The sequence below is a fragment of the Anolis carolinensis genome, chromosome 2, assembly GCF_035594765.1.
Source record: "Anolis carolinensis isolate JA03-04 chromosome 2, rAnoCar3.1.pri, whole genome shotgun sequence".
NCBI lineage: Eukaryota > Metazoa > Chordata > Lepidosauria > Squamata > Dactyloidae > Anolis > Anolis carolinensis.
The window spans coordinates 191,210,009-191,229,076 of record NC_085842.1 but is presented as its reverse complement, the minus strand read 5'-3'; the positions used below and the strand labels follow the sequence as shown (position 1 = coordinate 191,229,076).

Below are 19,068 nucleotides of genomic sequence, written 5' to 3'. Positions count from 1 at the left end.
AAAAGCTATCAGATAATGCAAAAGGCTCATACATTCTATCAAGTCGTGGTCAAAAATTCCTCTGAAATTGAAATGAGGTCCTAGTGACATCTATCCTATAACATTTAAGTCTCATTCTTTTCTATTATTTTGTTTCTAGGACTAGAGCATATATCCGTTGAAAGTACAGCCTTTGTAATCTTGGCCTATCTCTCTAGGCCAGCAGTATCGCCAGATGACATCAGCCATGTCTCAGATTTGGCAAAGAGACTTTCCCTGTGGCAGAGTAAAACTGGAGGATACGGTTCCACACAGGTAACACCAATTACACTATGTAACAACGTTTCAAAAATTTTCTGTTCCTGGTTTGAAAGCATTATTTCCTGTTTAATTGTGCGGTACGTAGTTTGAAAGTAGTTGTTATACTCCAGAAACTTTGTTTTTGTGGCTGCCACAAACTATGTTGAATTGGTTGAGACTCTATCACAGTTATGGGCAAACCCCTTGGGCTCTTTTCTCAGGCTCTCCTCTCTCTCACCATCCCATCTTTCCTTCTTTCTCTCTTTCCTCCCTCCCTCCCTCCCCTTCCACCCTTCTCTTCCTCCCTTTTCATTTTCCTTCCTCCTTTACTCCCGGGTGATGTTTAGCTGGGAGAAGAGAAGGTAGAGAGGGAATATGAGAGCCATGTTTCAAGATTTAAAATAGTGTCCCAATTGGGGGGGGGGGGGGACTGATATTCTGCTGCTCTAGAGACCAGGGCACAAGGGAGCAAAGGGTTCAAATGGCGGAGAAAAGATTAGGAAGGACTTCCTGAGAGTAAGCGTTGTTAGAGAGTAGCATAGGTTGTCTTGAAGTGTGGTGGATTTTCCTTCTCTGGAGTCTTTTCCGCAAAGGCTATCAGGAGTGCTTTGATTGTGCCTTCCTGCATGGCAGGGGGTTGGACTGGATGGCCCTTGGGGGTCTCTTCCACCTCTAGGATTCTGGGATTCTATATCAGGAGTAGGCAATATGGGGTACACACTTTTTCTCTCCTGTCCACCATCTCATCCTGACCAAGGCTAACCCTTTTGGGATCCAAACGTTTCCCATCTTTCCTTCACTTTCTGCCTCTGAAAGAGAAGAGGAAGGGGAGGAAAGAGTAGGGAGGGGACTTGGGGGGGGAACCCTCCCTCCCAGCCCGCCCACCCCACTCTGGCCTGCCATGCGGCCTCCAAGTTAGAAAGTTGGCCCATGCCTGCTCTATGAGATATTCATTGAAAAGCTATAGCAAAATGTGCTGCAGGATGTCCTGCAGAAATATGGTCTTTGCAGTTTTATAGACTTTTATAAATGTTTTTATGATAGAACTAATTAGGAAATGACATTTCTAACTCAGTAACAAAATCGTGTTACATAGTGAATAATAGTAGTAGTAGTACAGTATAGTCCCGGTTATTCGACATAAACGGGCGGGCCGATGTCGAATAACTGGATTTGATGGATAATAGGGAGGCCCTATTATCCAGCAAGCCGGTTGAAAGAAGTGTCCCGTGCACGTTGCTAGGTAGATGGCAAGCTACCTAGCAACGTGCAGGAGCGCTTCTGCTCCGCCTCTTGGGAGGTGCCCTGCGCGCTGCTAGGTAGATAACAAGCTACCTAGCAACGCGTACAGGCGCTTCGCTAAGCCGAGTGCTCGCTGCTCTGCCCCTTGGGAGGCGCCTGTGCGCGTTGCTAGGTAGATAGCAAGCTACCTAGCAACGTGCACAGGCGCTTCTCTGCTCGCCGCCCTGCCTCTTGGGAGGTGCCTGTGCGCGTTGCTAGGTAGATAGCAAGCTACCTAGCAACGTGCATGAGCGCCTCCCAAGGGGCCTGGGACGTCGGATAATACGGAGTGTCGGTTAACCAGAAGTCGGTTAACCGGAACTCTACTGTAGTAGTAGTAGTAGTAATAATAATAATAATAATAATAATAATAATAATAATAATAATAATACCCCACTTTTTCTCTCCACAAAGGAGACTCAGAAGAGGCTTATATTAAAAAGCATTTCAATACAATTTTAAATCTACAAATATACAAACATTAAAACAGAATTAAATATAAATGATATTTTTAAAATAATAAAGATTAAAATTCATAAAAACCCGATTCAAAGCTCCTGGCTTGATCTTAAAAGCTGTCTTCTTTAAAAGCCTTCCTGAATAAAAAGGTTTCAGCCTTTACATCTATTTCATGTAAGAAGATGGTAGCTGTAGGTATATAAATGTATTGCACGCAGATAGCGTTAGAAGTGCTAATCTGGTGAGTGCAAAGAGATGGCTCTTTCATCCTGGACAATTGTAGTGTATAGTTTAACTGCAAATTTGCAGTTAACTTTAACTGTAAATTTGTATGCCATGGAATCCTGGGGTTTATAGTTTGGTCAGAGGCACCAGAGGATATCTCCATCTCAGAGTTATAAACACCCTAAAGGCAAATCCCGGGATTTTGTGGGAGATTGTGATGCCAATTAATCACAGTGCTGTGTAAAGAACAAATGCTTAATTCATGGTCTAGACTAGAGAATCAGAATGTCCTTTTAACTAAAGGTGACAGTGTGGTGGGAAATATTTCAAAGGAAAATCTGTTTATTGAGCCTTTGGATGCATTTTCTTACACAGGTTGGTATTTAGGTGGGATCAAGAAAACTGTCATCCTCATTATGCTCTGTGACTGGAATGGCATTGAAAGATAAAGATAAAAGAGACAAAAACTTCTTTTTGTGGATTAATCAAAGCAATAGTGATTCATGTAGCTTCATTAATGATACTTGGAATTCTTGAACCCAACAACAGCATATAATATATATATATATATATATAAGGAGCCCTGGTGGCGAAGTGTGTTAAAGCACTGAGCTGCTGAACTTGCAGACCGAAAGGTCCCAGGTTCAAATCTCAGGAGCAGAGTGAGCGCCCGTTGTTACTCCAGCTTCTGCCAGCCTAGCAGTTTGAAAACATGCCAATGTGAGTAGATCAATAGGTAACGGGAAGGTAACGGCGGGAAGGTAACGGCTCTCCATGCAGTCATGCCGGCCACATGACCTTGGAGGTGTCTACGGACAACGCCGGCTCTTCGGCTTAGAAATGGAGATGAGCACCAACCCCCAGAGTCAGACATGACTGGACTTAACGTCAGGGGAAACCTTTACCTTAATATATATATGTGTGTGTGTGTATGTGTATGTGTATGTGTATGTGTATGTGTATTATATATATATAAATGCTCTGCTTTTCCATTATCCCATGCACTAGAAAAAGCATATTTTCTGTTACATGGAAGTGCACTAATACTGATAAATTGATATGTAAATATCCCCATAAATTCAACCCAGTAAATAACCACATTCTGATAGAAGTGCTCACCTCCCTCTAGTTTATTAAGTTTCATTCCATCTGTTACCATTGTCAACACTGGGTTGTTTCTGAAGCTTCTGGAACATAGCCATACAGCCCGGAAAACTCATAACAACCTAGTGATTCCGGCCATGAAAGCCTTCAACAACACATTGTCAACACTGATTTCCAGCTGCCTGGAAAATCAGGGTTTAAACTCTCTCTCCATAGGCAGACAAGGTTTTCTCCTGTATTGGTTCAATGATGTATGTTAAAAATTATTTGATGGTTCCAAAGAAGAGTTGTGCACACTTAACCTGCCCACTAATTATATTTCCCTTTCCCCAGACCACTATGCTTAGCACACAGGCTTTGGCAAAATATGCAGCCCTTACTTATCATGAGATAGAAGACCTCAGGGTGGTTATGAAATCTGACAAGGGTTTCCAGCATGAATTTCACGTGGACAAGAAGAACCAGATGGTGCTGCAGCAGACCTCTCTTCCAGCTGTCCCTGGTCAATACCATGTGGAAGTGTCGGGGAATGGCTGCGCATATGTGCAGGTGAGCCATGGAAACTCTAGGCGACAGGGAATAAAGCTACCAGTGAGCCTGGCCTTTCACCCACTGGATGTGAAGCAGAGATTTGGGAGAGTGTTCCCTTCCACACAGCTGTGTAAAATCCACATTGAACAATATTATATGGCAGCGTGGATTCACATAATCCAGTTCAAAACAGATATTGTGGATTATCTGCCTGTGGCTGTGTGGAAGGGCCCACGACAAGAGGAGAAATCCAAATCCTGAACAGCACTGAGAAAAGGGAATGGAGGCAGAGATCCTATTCAGTACTGGTGAACATGTAGCTCCACCAGTCTTCTAAAGCCAGAGGTCTGAGCTGTTCCTTTCCTAGCTGCATAATAACAGCCAGGCAGCACCCTGAATGTTCACATATAGTTACCAATTGGCCACAGAGGCAGAGCTCTGTCTGTCATCCATGTAGCTGTCTTTGGACATCTGAAAAAAAAAGTTAAGACTCTGCCCTCATTGAGAAGGCTGTTCCTTTTCTCCCAGCTGCACAAGGGGAACAAGACCACACCTGGGTGTAGCTCTGCTTTCACAATCCAGTTACAAAGAGTGTGGAACTACATACCAGTGGCATCTGGCTGCCATATACAAGCAGTTCCCAAGTTACAAACATCTAACTTACAAATGGTTCACAGTTAAGAACAGGAATGAGACAACAGGAAGGATAAATCTAGGAAGGGAAATGCATTCCTGAAAGAGTTACCATGGGAAAAAGGTGTATCCACTGAAGCTTTATCACAAATCCTTGTTTCCACAACAAGCCACATTTTTCAAAATCCAATTATCACAGGGACAGAAAGTGAGGTAAAATCTTCAGAATAATGGCACAGATAGCAACAGAAACGTTACATGGGCATTAACCCTTCCCTATGCTTCCAATATATATTTTCCTGGAGTTACACTTAAACAATGTACCTGTTCCAACTTACATGCAAATTCAACTTAAACACAGACTTACAGAATCTGTCTTGTTCATAACTTGGGGACTGCCTGTAATCAGATTTGACAAGCTGTTGTGAGAAATGTCAGCAGATTGTGAAGCAAACTCATTGCTTGTAGAAATTGAATTGGGGGGGGGGGGGGTTTATAATGATCAATGATACCTCTCTCCAACTATTTTCTCTAGCAAAATGTGAAAAAAGCACTAGATGATGAACTGATCTCACAATGGCAATGCTTTACTTGTGTAAAATATATTTGCTGCTCTGTAGTATACCCTTCCCCAAGGCAGAAAGGCATTTGCTGGTCCCATACATGAGTTCTCATAGGGAACCCTTCAGATATGATGGAGCCCAACTTACAAAACTCAGCCAGCAAATCCAGTGGTCAGGGATGATAGAATTTGAAACTAGAAGTGTCTCGAAGAATAACGGGCATACGTCATGAAGTATGGAACTGGTAGCTTCATATGATGTTAGAAGCAACATTCTGTTCCAAGAAACCATTCCAAATGATGGAAACAGACTGGCAACTCGGTGGTTCAGTTTCTTGTGAAGCATTTCAAATTCAGCCATTTGCTAGGCCATCACAGAGTCTTTCTGGTATACTTTTTTCCAATAGGTATCAGCAATGGCATGTCCTCAAAATTCATCTTGTTTTCTTCTCTCACATAGACTGTTCTTCAATATAACAGCCCACCCCCAAAGCCTGAAGCTTTTGCTCTGAGTACAGAAACATCACCAGAGGAATGTAATGAAGAATCCAGAAAGCATTTTGTTCTCAATGTAGAAGTGAGGTACTGTAGCCCACTTTGAATATTTCCTGAAGAATTCAGAAATCACAGTTGTAGGGACATCACTTACGTATATGGCTTTGGACTGCGTCTTTTTGCCTGATTAAACTTAGCCCCATTTGAAACCAGTTTACTCTGTCTGCACAGTTTAGAAGCAGTAGTCTTTAAAGGAAGGCTCTTGGGGTAACTTCCTTGAAAACTGACCTAGTTATTATGAATGGTCTGGAATCTATATCTACACCCACAGAAAGTGTTATCATAAATCACAGATCTGCTGTTTCTGAATTCAGTGTGAAGCACCCCTGCCAGGATTTGTTCTTTCCTATTTCCAAAGGAAATGGAACACTGGAAATAAAGCAGAATGTGAGAAAGGTGGTGTGTTGAGGAGACGGAAAAGTGGTGAAGCATCATCCTTATTGAGACATGGGAGCACCAACAAATTTAACCGAGCTTGCTGTTATTCTCTGCCTGCTCTTCCTACTTTTCCTGCTTCTTGGCAGGGGCTTGGACCCATGAGGTCTCTTCCAACTCTACTATTCTATGATTCTATGATTTATGACAGATGAGTAAAAGCCATGTTGGGAGCAATGGCTGAAAGTTGGTGCCCGGTCTTTGCCAGAGTTTTTCGAGCCACTGCCTTTATTGGGACATATCATATTTCCTTGCTTTTTCTAGCTACACAGGACACCGACAGACAAGTAATATGGCCCTTATAGAGGTGAACCTGTTATCCGGATATGTCCCTGAGAAGAAAATTGTGAAGACGGTAAGATAGTTTGGATTTTTTTTTACCATCATCACCCAATTAATTTTCTATGTTAGAATATTTATTCTATTATGTTGTGACACAGAGTCCAACTACTGTGATCTAAAATCTCCCATAAAAATTAACATTAGAAGTGGCTGTTAGCACCACACACACACACACACACACACACATATACTGGTTAACAGATCTATCTAGCTCTCAATCTATCATTAAATATCTGAACAGTTCAAAATAAGACTTGGGGCTGGGCTTTAGCACAGCAGGCAAATCACCAGCAGTAATAAGATCTGCCAGCCGAATGGTGGCCAGTTCAAAGCCTGGTCACGGTGAGTACTTGACCGTCAAACCCAGCTTACTGCTTACCTAAGCAGTTCAAAAACAGCTTAGAGCTATAAGTAGAGTTTTTTTTCGTGTCAGGAGCAACCTGAGTCGCTTCTGGAGTGAGAATTGGCTGTCTGCAAGGACGTTGCCCAGGGGATGCCCGGATGTTTTAATGTTTTTACCATCCTTCTGAGAGGCTTCTCTCATGTCCATGCATGGAGCTGGAGCTGATATAAGGAGCTCATCCACACTCTCCCCGGGTGGGATTCGAACCTGGCAGCTTTCAGGTCAGCAACCCAACCTTCAAGTCAGGAGGCTTTATTCCACTACGCCATCGGGGGCTCCAAGTAGAGAAATTAGATACTGCTAATTAGCAGGGGAAGTATTTTATGACACCATAAAGAACAAGACCAGAAATTCGATGAATGTTCACACTGGCCTCCAACTGACAAGAGTTCTTCTCTCACCCTGGACTTTCCACAGATATATATAAACCTTCCTTGCTTAGTTTCTCCATACCTCACAACCTCTGAGGATGCCTGCCATAGATGTGGGCGAAACGTCAGGAGAAAATACTTGTGGAACATGGCCATACAGCCTGGAAAACATACAACAACTCTGTGATCCCGGCCATGAAAGCCTTCGACAACACATATAAATAAAGTGTATTATTATTAATAATAATAATATTACTGATAGCAGCATGCTGTAAGTTAAAATAGGAAAAGTACAGCTATTGCTCCTGAATGCCTGCATCCATAGAGAGCTTTTCAACATCATTCCAAAATGTAAGAATGCCTGGGATAGATCAAGGGAACAGAGGACAGAATTCCTGCACTTTTAATAGCTGTGTAGTTTATTTTAAAGAAAGAATAGTTTGCCATGCAAGTTACACTTGATCTTTTGCATATTATTGTTAAAGGTGTGGGAGTTCTGCTTACCTTTGCATTTAGCCAATTCACCCATAATGGAACCTTAGTAATTGTTTCCTGCTCACAGTCCTCTGCTGCTCCGCTTTTTTATAGGTTTATCATGTAGTAATAAATATATACGCACATTCACATATAAACAGATAAAGTGAAAAACCATGCAAAAACATTCGCAGGTCTGCAAGCACACAAAGCCAAGTACACAAGCCAGCAACAGTGAAAGTTTATGATTATTATCAGCAGGGTAATCATTTGATGCTGCTGCAGTGAGTATAGATAGATGTCCCTTTGAATGTTAGTTTTTTCCCCATCACAAACTGCAACATCTCCTTGCTTGTTTTAGTTTAGGAATGATACAGAAATTGGGCTAGATGGAAACCTTCTGTCTGCCTTCTTTTGATGGTGTTCATCATGAACCATCCTTCCAATTTTTCTTGCCGTGACATGCTACTCTTAGAACAATTTCTCACTTCTACGCTTTTAAAAGTATCCTACTAACTCAGGTTTTACAAGGTCTTGATCATTTTCTGTCAAAGAATGTTGGTGCCTCACCAAACGATGACTCCCAGAAATTGCTAATATTGAGGCATGACAGATGAAGTGGTGTCGAACTGCGTTCATTCTACATACCCAGACCCTCTTTTCCTTTAAAATAATAATTTGATTTTATTCATTTACTGCATATCAACTGTATCAGTTCATAAAGTGCTGCTCACAGACATGTCCTTTGTATAGACCCAGAATCCATTGGTTTCTGACTGACTGTTTAGACTAGAGCTTCTTAAACTATGGGTCAGGATTCCAAATGGGGTTGTCATCACTGTATTGCTGGTGTTGCCGTCATTTCCCCCCAAGAGCACTTCACTCTGCTTTCCTTCCTCTCTTTCTCTCCCATTTCTTTCTGTTTTCCCCTCTTTCTTCCCCCCTCCTCTCAGCTCTCTTTCTGCTTTCCTTTCTCTCATTCACGGGTGTGCACATATCTCTGGGGCCTTCTACACTGCCATATAATCCAGTTCAAAGCACATAATCTGGAATTTATATAGCAGTGTAGAAGGGCCCTCTGCCTTCCTTTCTCATGTGTGTGGGTGTCTCTCTCCCGTTCCCCTCCATGCTTTATATACTTGTGGTTATGTAAACATTCCTTGTAACGGCGCTCCATGCAGTCATGCCGGCCACGTGACCTTGGAGGCGTCTACGGATAACGCCGGCTCTTTGGCTTAGAAATGGAGATGAGCACCAACCCCCAGAGTCGGTCACAACTGGACTTAATGTCAGGGGAAAACCTTTACCCTAAACATTCCTTGGGTAAAAAGGCATCATGAATCAAAGTTCTCCTTTAGACTACTGATGACTGTGCCTATTGTGGAGTTTATAAACTGCTCTTTTTCTTCCCTGTTTTCTGGCAGCTGCTAATGTTAAACCTTGTTAAAAAAGTGGAATTTGACAATGACAAGATCATCCTCTATCTGGATCAGGTGAGAATTCTGCAGATCTCTAATTGGGGGGGGGGGGGGGTGGTTGAGAAATTATTCAAGATGATGATTCATGTGGGACTCTTTACTGGCTCTTTACTAGAGCTTTTAATCTATGTTAATTTTATCAATATTTATATGTATGTATTTTTATCCTTTACAATTTTATCTTGTAAATCGCCAAGAGCATCTTGGATGGAGGGCGATTAATAAGTAATTAAATGATGATGATGATGATGATGATGATGATGATGACTCAGTAAAATGTGGCATTGGATCTAACATTATTATTCCTCTAACCATGAGTCTTCAGTCCACTTTTTCTTTAAAAACAACTCCTTATCATCCAGCTAGAAGTGTTCCAGGGAATCCTAAAGCCTTCTCATTCTTTTATTCTGACCAAATACAGAAAAATGTAATTTTGTGTTATTGTCTTAACACACCAATACAACTATGTGAAGTTTTTTAAAAATACATTTTTATTGAAGTTTTACCTTATAAAAGAGAGTAAATTAACATGGAAAGAGTGAGAACATTTGATTGTATAGAAAGTAGGAAAACTGAGATTTAAAAAGGATCAAAAAGGGAGAGAGAGAAAAAAAACCCCAAAACCAAAAACAAAGCTAAAATGTCCATATTTATATAAAAAAGAAAAAAAATCTGAACAAATGGCGATATAAAAATGCAAAAGTACTTGGCAAAGAAACACACCAAAAAGCAAAAGCAAAAAGCATTAGCACTGGCATTAAACACTTCAAATAAAATCGCTAGGTTAGAAGCAGCTGACATTGGTAATGTTCTAACAAAGAATTGCCAAAAATTGTTATAGTTAAACTAAACAATCATTGTTGTTCCAGTACGACAGTTGGAAAATAAAATAATAATAATAATAATTGTAGAAGTAGTAATACTAATAGTCAGGATTTCCAAGCAGTATGTCATCATTTGGTTAACAGAGAGATATAGAAGAATAATATAACGTGCATATATGATAAGTCTATATTTAATTAAGGCTAGTAATAAATCATGTTCTTACTCCAAGAATAGTATATTTTTGCTTTTTAGTACATTAAGAATATTTTTAATGTATTTCCTTAGATGGTAGAATATAAATGCCTGCATTTCAGGCAGAATTATCCTATGGTCTGTTGTATCACTTTTTTATTTTAGGAATGTTCTTTTATTAAATAAAATAAAGCATAATAAATTATAATATGCAGGCAGTGAGTCAGAGCATTTCTACAAATATATAGACTAGGATGTCTTAATGAAAATACCAGTGTTGAGTTCATCCTGTTCTAATTATACTATCTATTGTTCCAGAGGTCATCAATTAAACAGTTTTTGTTTCCCTGTCTCCCCTTCAGCTGGATAGTAATGTCCAAAGGTACAACTTCACTATGAAGCAGGAAAATGAAGTGTCAGATCTCAAGCCAGCAACAGTGAAAGTTTATGATTATTATCAGCCAGGTAAACATCTGATGCTGCTGCAGTGGGTATAATTTCTTATCACTAACTGCATTTGTAGCAACACAGCCCCCCTCCCCCCCCCCCCCCCCCCCCGGGTATATGCATTCAGGCTTTACTGTAAGCCCTATGGTCCTGAGAAGTTCTTCCCTTGAGTATCATTATGTGAGCAAAGGGACAGAACTGATGGCATAATAGGCAAAATTAGCAGAGTCTGTATCTCACATGTGTTTTATTTAGATTCTAATCCGGGGTGGGGTGGGGGATGAGGGTACAGCCAAAAGTTTGTTAATTTGACTGCAGAAAAGGGCATGCATAAACAAAACCCACAAATAAATAATCAACTAAATGTTGAACTAATGCTCTTTAATAAACAACTGAAGAGGTCTGGTATATACAAACACAATACTGACATGTGATGTGTATAACTTAGCACTGGTAATATTCCTTCTTAATGTAGTTTCTCCATAGGAAGTTGTTGCCTTCTAACAAGCACATACAGTGGAGTCTCACTTATCCAACATTCGCTTATCCAACGTTCTGGATTATCCAACACATTTTTGTAGTCAATGTTTTCAATACATCATGATATTTTGGTGCTAAATTCGTAAATACAGTAATTACTACATAGCATTACTGCGTATTGAACTACTTTTTCTGTCAAATTTGTTGTATAACATGATATTTTGGTGCTTAATTTGTAAAATCATAACCTAATTTGATGTTTAATAGGCTTCTTCTTAATCTCTCCTTATTATCCAACATATTTGCTTATCCAACGTTCTGCCGGCCCATTTATGTTGAATAAGTGAGACTCTACTGTACTTGCATGTATGAATAAGCTGCCTCTACATGAGAAGCATAAAAGAAATACACAACCCTTCCCTCCATCAGCCATTTTTTAAAACATAGGAATAAAAATGATAATTGATATGCTTAGCAAAGTTCAGACACTGATCCCTTCTACACTGCCATATAATCCATATCATCAAAGCAGATAATCCACATTATCTACTTTGAACTGGTTTATATGAGTCTACACTGCCATATGGGGGCCCCTGGTGGTGGCGCAGTGTGTTAAAGCGCTGAGCTGCTGAACTTGCAGACCGAAAGGTCCCAGGGTCAAATCCGGGGAGCGGAATGAGCGCCCGCTGTTAGCCCCAGCTCCTGCCAACCTAGCAGTTCGGAAACATGTCAATGTGAGTAGATCAATAGGTACCAGTCCAGCGGGAAGGTAAGGGCGCTCCATGCAGTCATGCCAGCCACGTGACCTTGGAGTTGTCTATGGACAACGCCAGCTCTTTGGCTTAGAAATGGAGATGAGCACCAACCCCCAGAATCAGACATGACTGGACTTAACGTCAGGGGAAACCTTTACCTTTTTACACTGCCATATAATCCATTTCAAAGCAGACAATCTAGATTTTATATGGCAGTGTTGAAGGGGCCACTGTCATAATATTTCAAAAGGATCCAGTATTTACTTTTTAAAAAATTGAGCCACTAGCAACCCCCACCCCAACTTTTTCAGATGTTAGGAGTACAGGACCCCTGCAAAAATGGAAAAGCTATAAAATTTGGGAAAAAAAATAACCAGAGGGAACATCTCTCTAGGAAGCGCTACATCTTCTAGTGCAGTGGCTCCCAAGCTTTTTTTTGACCAGGGCCAAATTGAACAGGGACTATTTTGACCAGGGATCACCTTGACCAGGGATCACTCTCCAACATTAGTACCAAAAGGGTTACAAATCAGTTTTTGGTCAACTTTAGATTCGGTTTGGTTATTTGGGGTGCTGATTCAGAAAATCACCTTGGATAGATCACATCAGCTCTAGTTTCTAATACAGGACATATGCCATCCAGTAGTCACCATCTGCTCGCCCACAGAAAACCATATTTAATAATCTAGAGCTGATGTGGTTTATTCAATGCAATGGTCAGTTCTGCGTAAAGTAGCGGAAATAAAATAAATAAAATAAATAAATAAAAAGGAAGGAGGTTCGCGGACTAGATTTTCATTCTCATGGCCCACTGCTTGGCCGTGGCCCGCAGGTTGAGAACTTCTGTTCTAGTATGACCCTAAAGGTTCATACAAAGACCGTATCAATTAAACCCATAAATAATTACATCTGCCAAAGTTAAACTAGCAAACGTGGAAGGCTACAATCAACATAATCGCTCTAAGTAGTCGCTCTAAAAACATTTCATAGAATACAATAAAGCTAAGGATTTTAAAGATGAATCTGGCTTTTAGTATTATAAGTTATTAAAAATGATATTATCTTGGGAAAGTGTTCTGTAAGTTTGGTTTCGCCTCAATATGGCTGGTTGGTGCACACAGCCACCAGGACTGATCAAGAACAGGTTCTCAACCTGTGAGTCCCCAGGTGTTTTGGCCTACAGCTCCTAGGAATCCCAGTCGGTTTACCAGCTGTTAGGATTTTTGGGAGTTGAAGGCCAAAACATCTGGGGACCCACAGGTTGAGAACTACTGATCAAGAGAAATGAATGTTGACAGAGTTTGGAAAGAAAGTGGTACTGGAGTTTCATTTTCATCTCACAGACTGTTTCTCCCCCCTCTTCCTCCCTCCTTCTTTCTCTCTCTCTCTCATGTAGAAGACAATGCAATTGCAGAATATAATGCTCCCTGCAGCACAGGTAAGGATGGGTTGAGGTTACTCTTGATTAACATTCCAGAAGGCTAAAGGGGTCACAAACAGTTCTGAATCACTTTTGGGTAGCTTGAAGAATGTTCCTCCATTTTTTTTTCCTTTTGTGGCCTTGATTTGCTTGTAGCATAAAAGGAAAATGATGAATCAGATGTCCTATTTTATTTAAAAAGGAAAGTTCTGGGCAAATGTTATGCTTGTTTTACTTTGGCCAGGCTCTTTAACAGCAAAGGTGAAAATAGTAGTGATTAAAACAGTAAGAGGAAAAAGGTGGGATAAAATAGCATTGAAAGAAGGGGACTGCCTGCTTCCTTGTGCTCTTCTTGAATGCCTGGCTTCTAAGGGGACCATGTAGCCAGGGCAGTTATCACATGGATGGCTTAGGCAATCACCTATGGTGGCCCAGTGGCACAAGCTGTTGGCCGAGCCAGTACACACACACCAAATTCCCTTAGGTTCATTGACCATCTGGAAACTAGGCATTTCATGAGAGTCCCAATCTTCTTTTCCTGTTGCTGCTGCTAGTCTGAAAAAGTCCAGTGGTCTCTTGAGTTAGCATAGTGGTTGAAGGTGATCAACTCATTTTACTTTAAATCTTTTGGTCTTCCAGAGAGGGAATAATTAATAGATAGAATGCTCTGCATAACCCTCAGGCCCGTTGTTGCTGTTGATGATCCTGCTCATCAACTGGGATAGAAGACAGTGCATGTGCTGTGCTTGCCTCTCAAGGGACCATAAACGAAAGGGCAGCAAATTCTGCCTTAGCCCAGATTGGGCAAAGCCTCTCTATTTTATATGAATAGATTTTTTTTTGTGTCAGGAGCAACCAGAGTTGCTTCTGGAGTGAGAGAACTGGCTGTCTGCAAGGACGTTGCCCAGGGGACGCCCGGATGTTTTGATGTTTTACCATCCTTGTGGGAGGCTTCTCTCATGTCCCCGCATGGAGCTGGAGATGATAGAGGGAGCTCATCCGCGCTCTCCCCTGGTGGGATTCGAACCTGGCAGTCTTCAGGTCAGCAACCCAACCTTTAGTCTTTATCACATCCCTCTGTCTCCTATAAACAAACATACACTCAAGCTGTAGACTATATTTTTAGAGGGGTATTTTTTAAAAGTGATATGGGAGGCGGTTTTCCAGTATTATTATCAATTAGTAGTTAGAGGAGGTAAAGAATCGTCTACCTCAAGGCAGTGTTCTTGCACTGATCTTGTTTAACATTTTTACTAATGATCAGCCACAGTCAACACTCACAAAGAGCTTTATATATGCTGATGACCTTGGCCTAACAACACAAGCAAAAGACTTTGAAAACAGTTGAAAACCAACTTGTTAATGCCCAGAAAGACCTCTCCAGCCACTACAAAGATAATCACCTGAAGGCTAACCCAAGACACAAGTGTGTGCTTTTCACCTACGTAATCATGAAGCCAACAGGACATTGAAAGTTACCCAGGAAGGCTTGAACACTGTTCCCACTCTAAATATCTCGGCATCACCTTAGATCGAAACTAAGGAAACACTATGTGAACACCAAGCACAAAGCTACATACAATAACATCCTGTTGAAACTTACTGATAGCGCATGGGGTACAGACCCAAAATTAATAAGAACATCAGCCCTGTCTTACTCAACTGCTGAGTAGGAGCCCCCGGTGGTGGAGCGGGTTAAAGCCTTGTGACTTGAAGGTTGGGTTGCTGACCTGAAGGCTGCCAGGTTCAAATCCCACCCAGGGAGAGCGCGGATGAGCTCCCTCTATCAGCTCCAGCTCAATGCAGGGACATGAGAGAAGCCTCCCACAAGGATGGTAAAAACATCAAAACATCCAGGCGTCCCCTGGGCAATGTCCTTGCAGACAGCCAATTCTCTCACTCCAGAAGCAACTCAGGTTGCTCCTGACACGAAAAAAAAAACCAAAAAAACCCCCTGCTGAGTATGCCTGCCTTGTTTGGTACAAATTTGCCCATGTGAAGTAGGTGAATGTAGTACTAAATGAAACATTTTATTTTTATTATTTATTTACATTTTTTACCCCGCCTTTCTCACCTGTAGGGACTCAAGGCGGCTTACAGGGTTGGCAAAATTCAATACCCCAAAACAGACTTCAATAAAAACAAACAGCACAATTACAGCACAATTTTACTTAATAAAAACATTATACAAAGTTTAAAACACATAAATAATTCAGTCCATTCATCCAAATACCTCATACATAAACATTAGTTTGGGCCATGTCAGATCATAATACTTATTTGTTAAATGATTGTGCACAGACCCACGTCTTTACATTTTTCCTAAAGCTCAAGAGAGTCAGGGCCTGCAGAATGTTACTAGGAAGGGTGTTCCACAGCCGAAGGGCCACCACCAAGAAGGCCCTATAACTCTCTCCTTATTTTGTAATTCTTAAAGTGCAAGGTGCTAGGGTGAGCCTTCTAGAACTCTTAGATCATCGGGGGAGGCCCTGCTCTCGGTCCCACCAGCCTCGCAGGTAAGGCTGGTGGGAACGAGGGACAGGTCCTTCTCGGTGGTGGCTCCTCGGCTGTGGAACACCCTCCCCAGCAACATACGGCAGATACCAACTCTCCTAGGCTTCAGGAAAGCCTTAAAGACATGGTTGTGTACACACGCTTTTAATGAATGAGAACATGGACTTTACATGATCTGTACAAAGACTTGAGGATTCTGGATGAATGGATTTTAATCTTGGACATTCTTAAAATTTTTATATAATGTGTTTTTATTTTGTAATGGTATCTGTTTTATATGAACTGTTGTTTTTACATTGTTTTTAGGCATTGAATTTCTGCCTATTTACTGTAAGCCGCTTTGAGTCTCCTAGGAGAGAAAGGCGGGGTAAAAGTAATGTAAATAAATGAATAAATAAATAAATAAATAGGGTGGAGAGGGATCTAGTTCATTAATTGCTATAATAAATCACCAGGGTAAGGAAACTGATCTACAACAAAAAAATTAATAAATTCACAATTGAAGTGCCAGAGAATATTATTCTTGCCATAGTGTTGCAAAGATATTTAAGTACTAAAGTGACTATGTGCTTCGACATGACTCTGAACGGATTATGGCTATTCTGTAGATCATTAACAAAGCCCTCCCACCCTAACTCCCTCCCTAACCCCAACTAACAACCCAAAGTTGATAAGACTAAACGCAATTCATAGCAAGATGGTAAAATTCATAATATAATATTAAACACTAAATAACAGCAGCAGAATAAAGTGCTTAGTCGAGGGGTTAGTCAATAAGATGGTTACTGCACACTTCTGGATGAGACAAGTCACCAGGTGGATTAGGTGGAATAGGAAATGTTCAAGGAAATATTCTAGCCCAGTTTTCATAGACAGTAAGTGAGATGACACACCACAATGGCAGAGTCCAAAAGATGGAAATTGGCCCTCAGTCTGGTGTGGGTAGTGGGCGATGGTAATTCCCAGCCAATGATGACAAATGGTAGTTCCAAACCAATAACAGTAGTATACCCACACCAACGATGGTAAGTTGGTAAAGGCCAGTAGGGACTCTTCAACACCACTGTATGGCCTCGGGCACAGTGTCGCTACTACAGCAGATGACGCAGGCACTTCATGATGTTCAGCCTTGGTGGAAAGTCCAATAGGTGGCCAGCAACTCCAGGGGCAAACCGACAGCAGGAAGGGGCCACAGTTCCAAACCCCAGCGGCATCAGGTGAGGCCTCCTCCAGGACAGGCCGACGGCGAGGAGCAGCGAGAAGGGCAAGGAGGAGCAATAGCTCCGAGCCCCCCCAGTACCCGCAGTACCCAGGCAGGCTGGCAGCTGGCGGCAAGACTCCCCAGAACAGACCAACGGCAAGAAGCAACAGCCCTGGCGAGCCAGCAGTCGACAGCGAGGTCCCCCAGTTGAGCCGGCAACACAAAGGAGTAGGGCCCTAGCTCCAAGCAGCATTAAAATGAGCCAGCAACCAATGGTGAAGTTTTTATCCAGGTTTCTGGTAGAGGGCCACACAGGCCCACGGTTCTAAACTTGACCCCAGAATGCTCTTCCAATGAGGTATGGGGGACAAGGACAGTTCTTATAGTCCCTTAGGGCAGTTCGGCAGCCAGATGTAATAGACAGAATAGGCTTCTTTGTAAGAACGCCAGTTCTAATGGCCGGCGGTGCCTTTTTCTCTCCCATGCCAGGCTCCTGTTCGTTCCTGTTAGTTTCTTGCTCTTACCTCCCTCTTTAATGTTAAAACTCCTCTTAGGTGACCACCTCCACCTCAGGGTTTATAGAAATTAGAGAGGGATGGCAAAAAGAGAAAAATTGTTAAAGTTCTCTAAAGTTTTAAAAACAAACTCATGGAGCCCCGCGGAGACTCAACCTGCCCCACAAAATAATCACTGAATATCTTAAACCTACACCTGCTGATAGGCTTTATAAGCTAGCTGGCATTGCCCCCCCTCCCCGAAGTGCAACAGAAAGTTGTTGCCAATTGTGAGAGAAATAAAGTTGAACACTGGGAAAGCCACTTACTGTATAGCAATCAGCTTCCTTCCAGTACACTTAAACCAAGGAAAAGTTTCATGAGAACCACCATTCCTCTTAATGTTCCTCCAGCAACAGCAAGAATTATTATTATTTGTTATTATTTACTTCATTTCTATCCCACTTTTCTCTACCCCAGAGGGGACTCAAGGCAGCTTACAAACATTAAAATATATCTTAATAAATCTAAACAACAATTTAAACATGTGCAATTAAAATACAGGTCAATCAGTTAAACAGTTTAAAACCAAATAAAATGCCGAGTCATGATCTCATAACTGAATCATTTTTCAAAATCCATAGTCCATCATTAAAGCTGTTAAAGTCTCCCTGTGAATATACATGTGCCTCATGCACAGAGGAAGAACTGTTTAAAGCTACAGACAATGCAGTTCCTGTTGCCTGTTTTTGGTCTTGAGGTTGAGCAATTTAGAGCGGTTCACGGATAGTGAGATCTGGACCATGGATAGTGAGATCTGACAGGTGGATAGCGAGATCCAGCACTAGGCTTCTGTGAGTCCATGCTTGGTGAGACTTAAAGCTAAAACTCAATGTTCCCCAATCTAGAAATCTCACCAGTTGAAGCAGAAGCCACTGAGGTATTTTATTTAATCCATCCAGAAGTGATGTCAGCAAGTGGTACACCGCTCAAAGAAGTGGACATGTTCGACAATCATAAAACAGACATTTTTATACAGTAGGGTCTTTTGTTTTTCCTGTTCACGTTCAGCTGGGGCTGGCTTCATGCTGATTGGCGGAGCCGGTCTTGGCATCACAACCAGCTGGGAGGATTCCCTCTGTGAGGCGGAACTGTGGAACCCGACAGCCAATTAGAGGGTGGTCCACACTCTCCAATGGCTGACAGGGTGCTGGATGACGATTTAGACAAAGAATACATAGTTTTATGAATGAATCACATTGTCTCTCTTTTGAGATGAACAAAGCAGGGCCATCAGGTCCCTGATGATTATGGGCTTGTATTGTGAGTGACCCATCAGGGTGTGTCAGACACCCATGGCGCCCATGTCCATTGTTGTCTGTGTCAGGGTATTGTCTTTATTAATTTTGACCTGGGGGGGGGGGGGGTCGGTGCTCAACATCAGTCTAAAATTATTTAGCTGCCTCTGCTCCCTTTATCAGTTTTATACTTATTTATTTATGCAATGTTTTGATACTAAATAAATAATCAGTTGTTTCTGTCTCTGAGACTCACCCAGCTGCTCTGACTTACTAATTCTAGTGATAGAACTCCCAGTTTAACACTGGC

The 19,068-nt window shown here is 41.7% G+C and overlaps 1 protein-coding gene and 1 long non-coding RNA gene across 3 annotated transcripts in view; one reads left to right on the top strand and one right to left on the bottom strand.

The window, feature by feature from the left end:
* The window catches only part of LOC100557873 (alpha-2-macroglobulin-like protein 1), a 115,330-nt gene that overhangs the window by 95,876 nt on the left and 386 nt on the right, over positions 1-19,068 (top strand). For both annotated transcript variants that reach the window (XM_062971390.1, XM_008103822.3), the window contains 7 exons: positions 140-294; positions 3,682-3,897; positions 5,535-5,656; positions 6,329-6,419; positions 9,079-9,147; positions 10,512-10,614; positions 13,228-13,269. In XM_062971390.1, the coding sequence (XP_062827460.1) occupies positions 140-294; positions 3,682-3,897; positions 5,535-5,656; positions 6,329-6,419; positions 9,079-9,147; positions 10,512-10,614; positions 13,228-13,269 (798 nt within the window). The remainder of the gene's footprint in view (positions 1-139; positions 295-3,681; positions 3,898-5,534; positions 5,657-6,328; positions 6,420-9,078; positions 9,148-10,511; positions 10,615-13,227; positions 13,270-19,068) is intronic.
* On the bottom strand, positions 16,467-19,061 carry LOC134296432 (uncharacterized). The gene is made up of 2 exons (XR_010003175.1): positions 18,378-19,061; positions 16,467-17,534 (listed from the first exon to the last, which is right to left on the bottom strand). It is a non-coding gene; the product is annotated as an uncharacterized LOC134296432 (long non-coding RNA).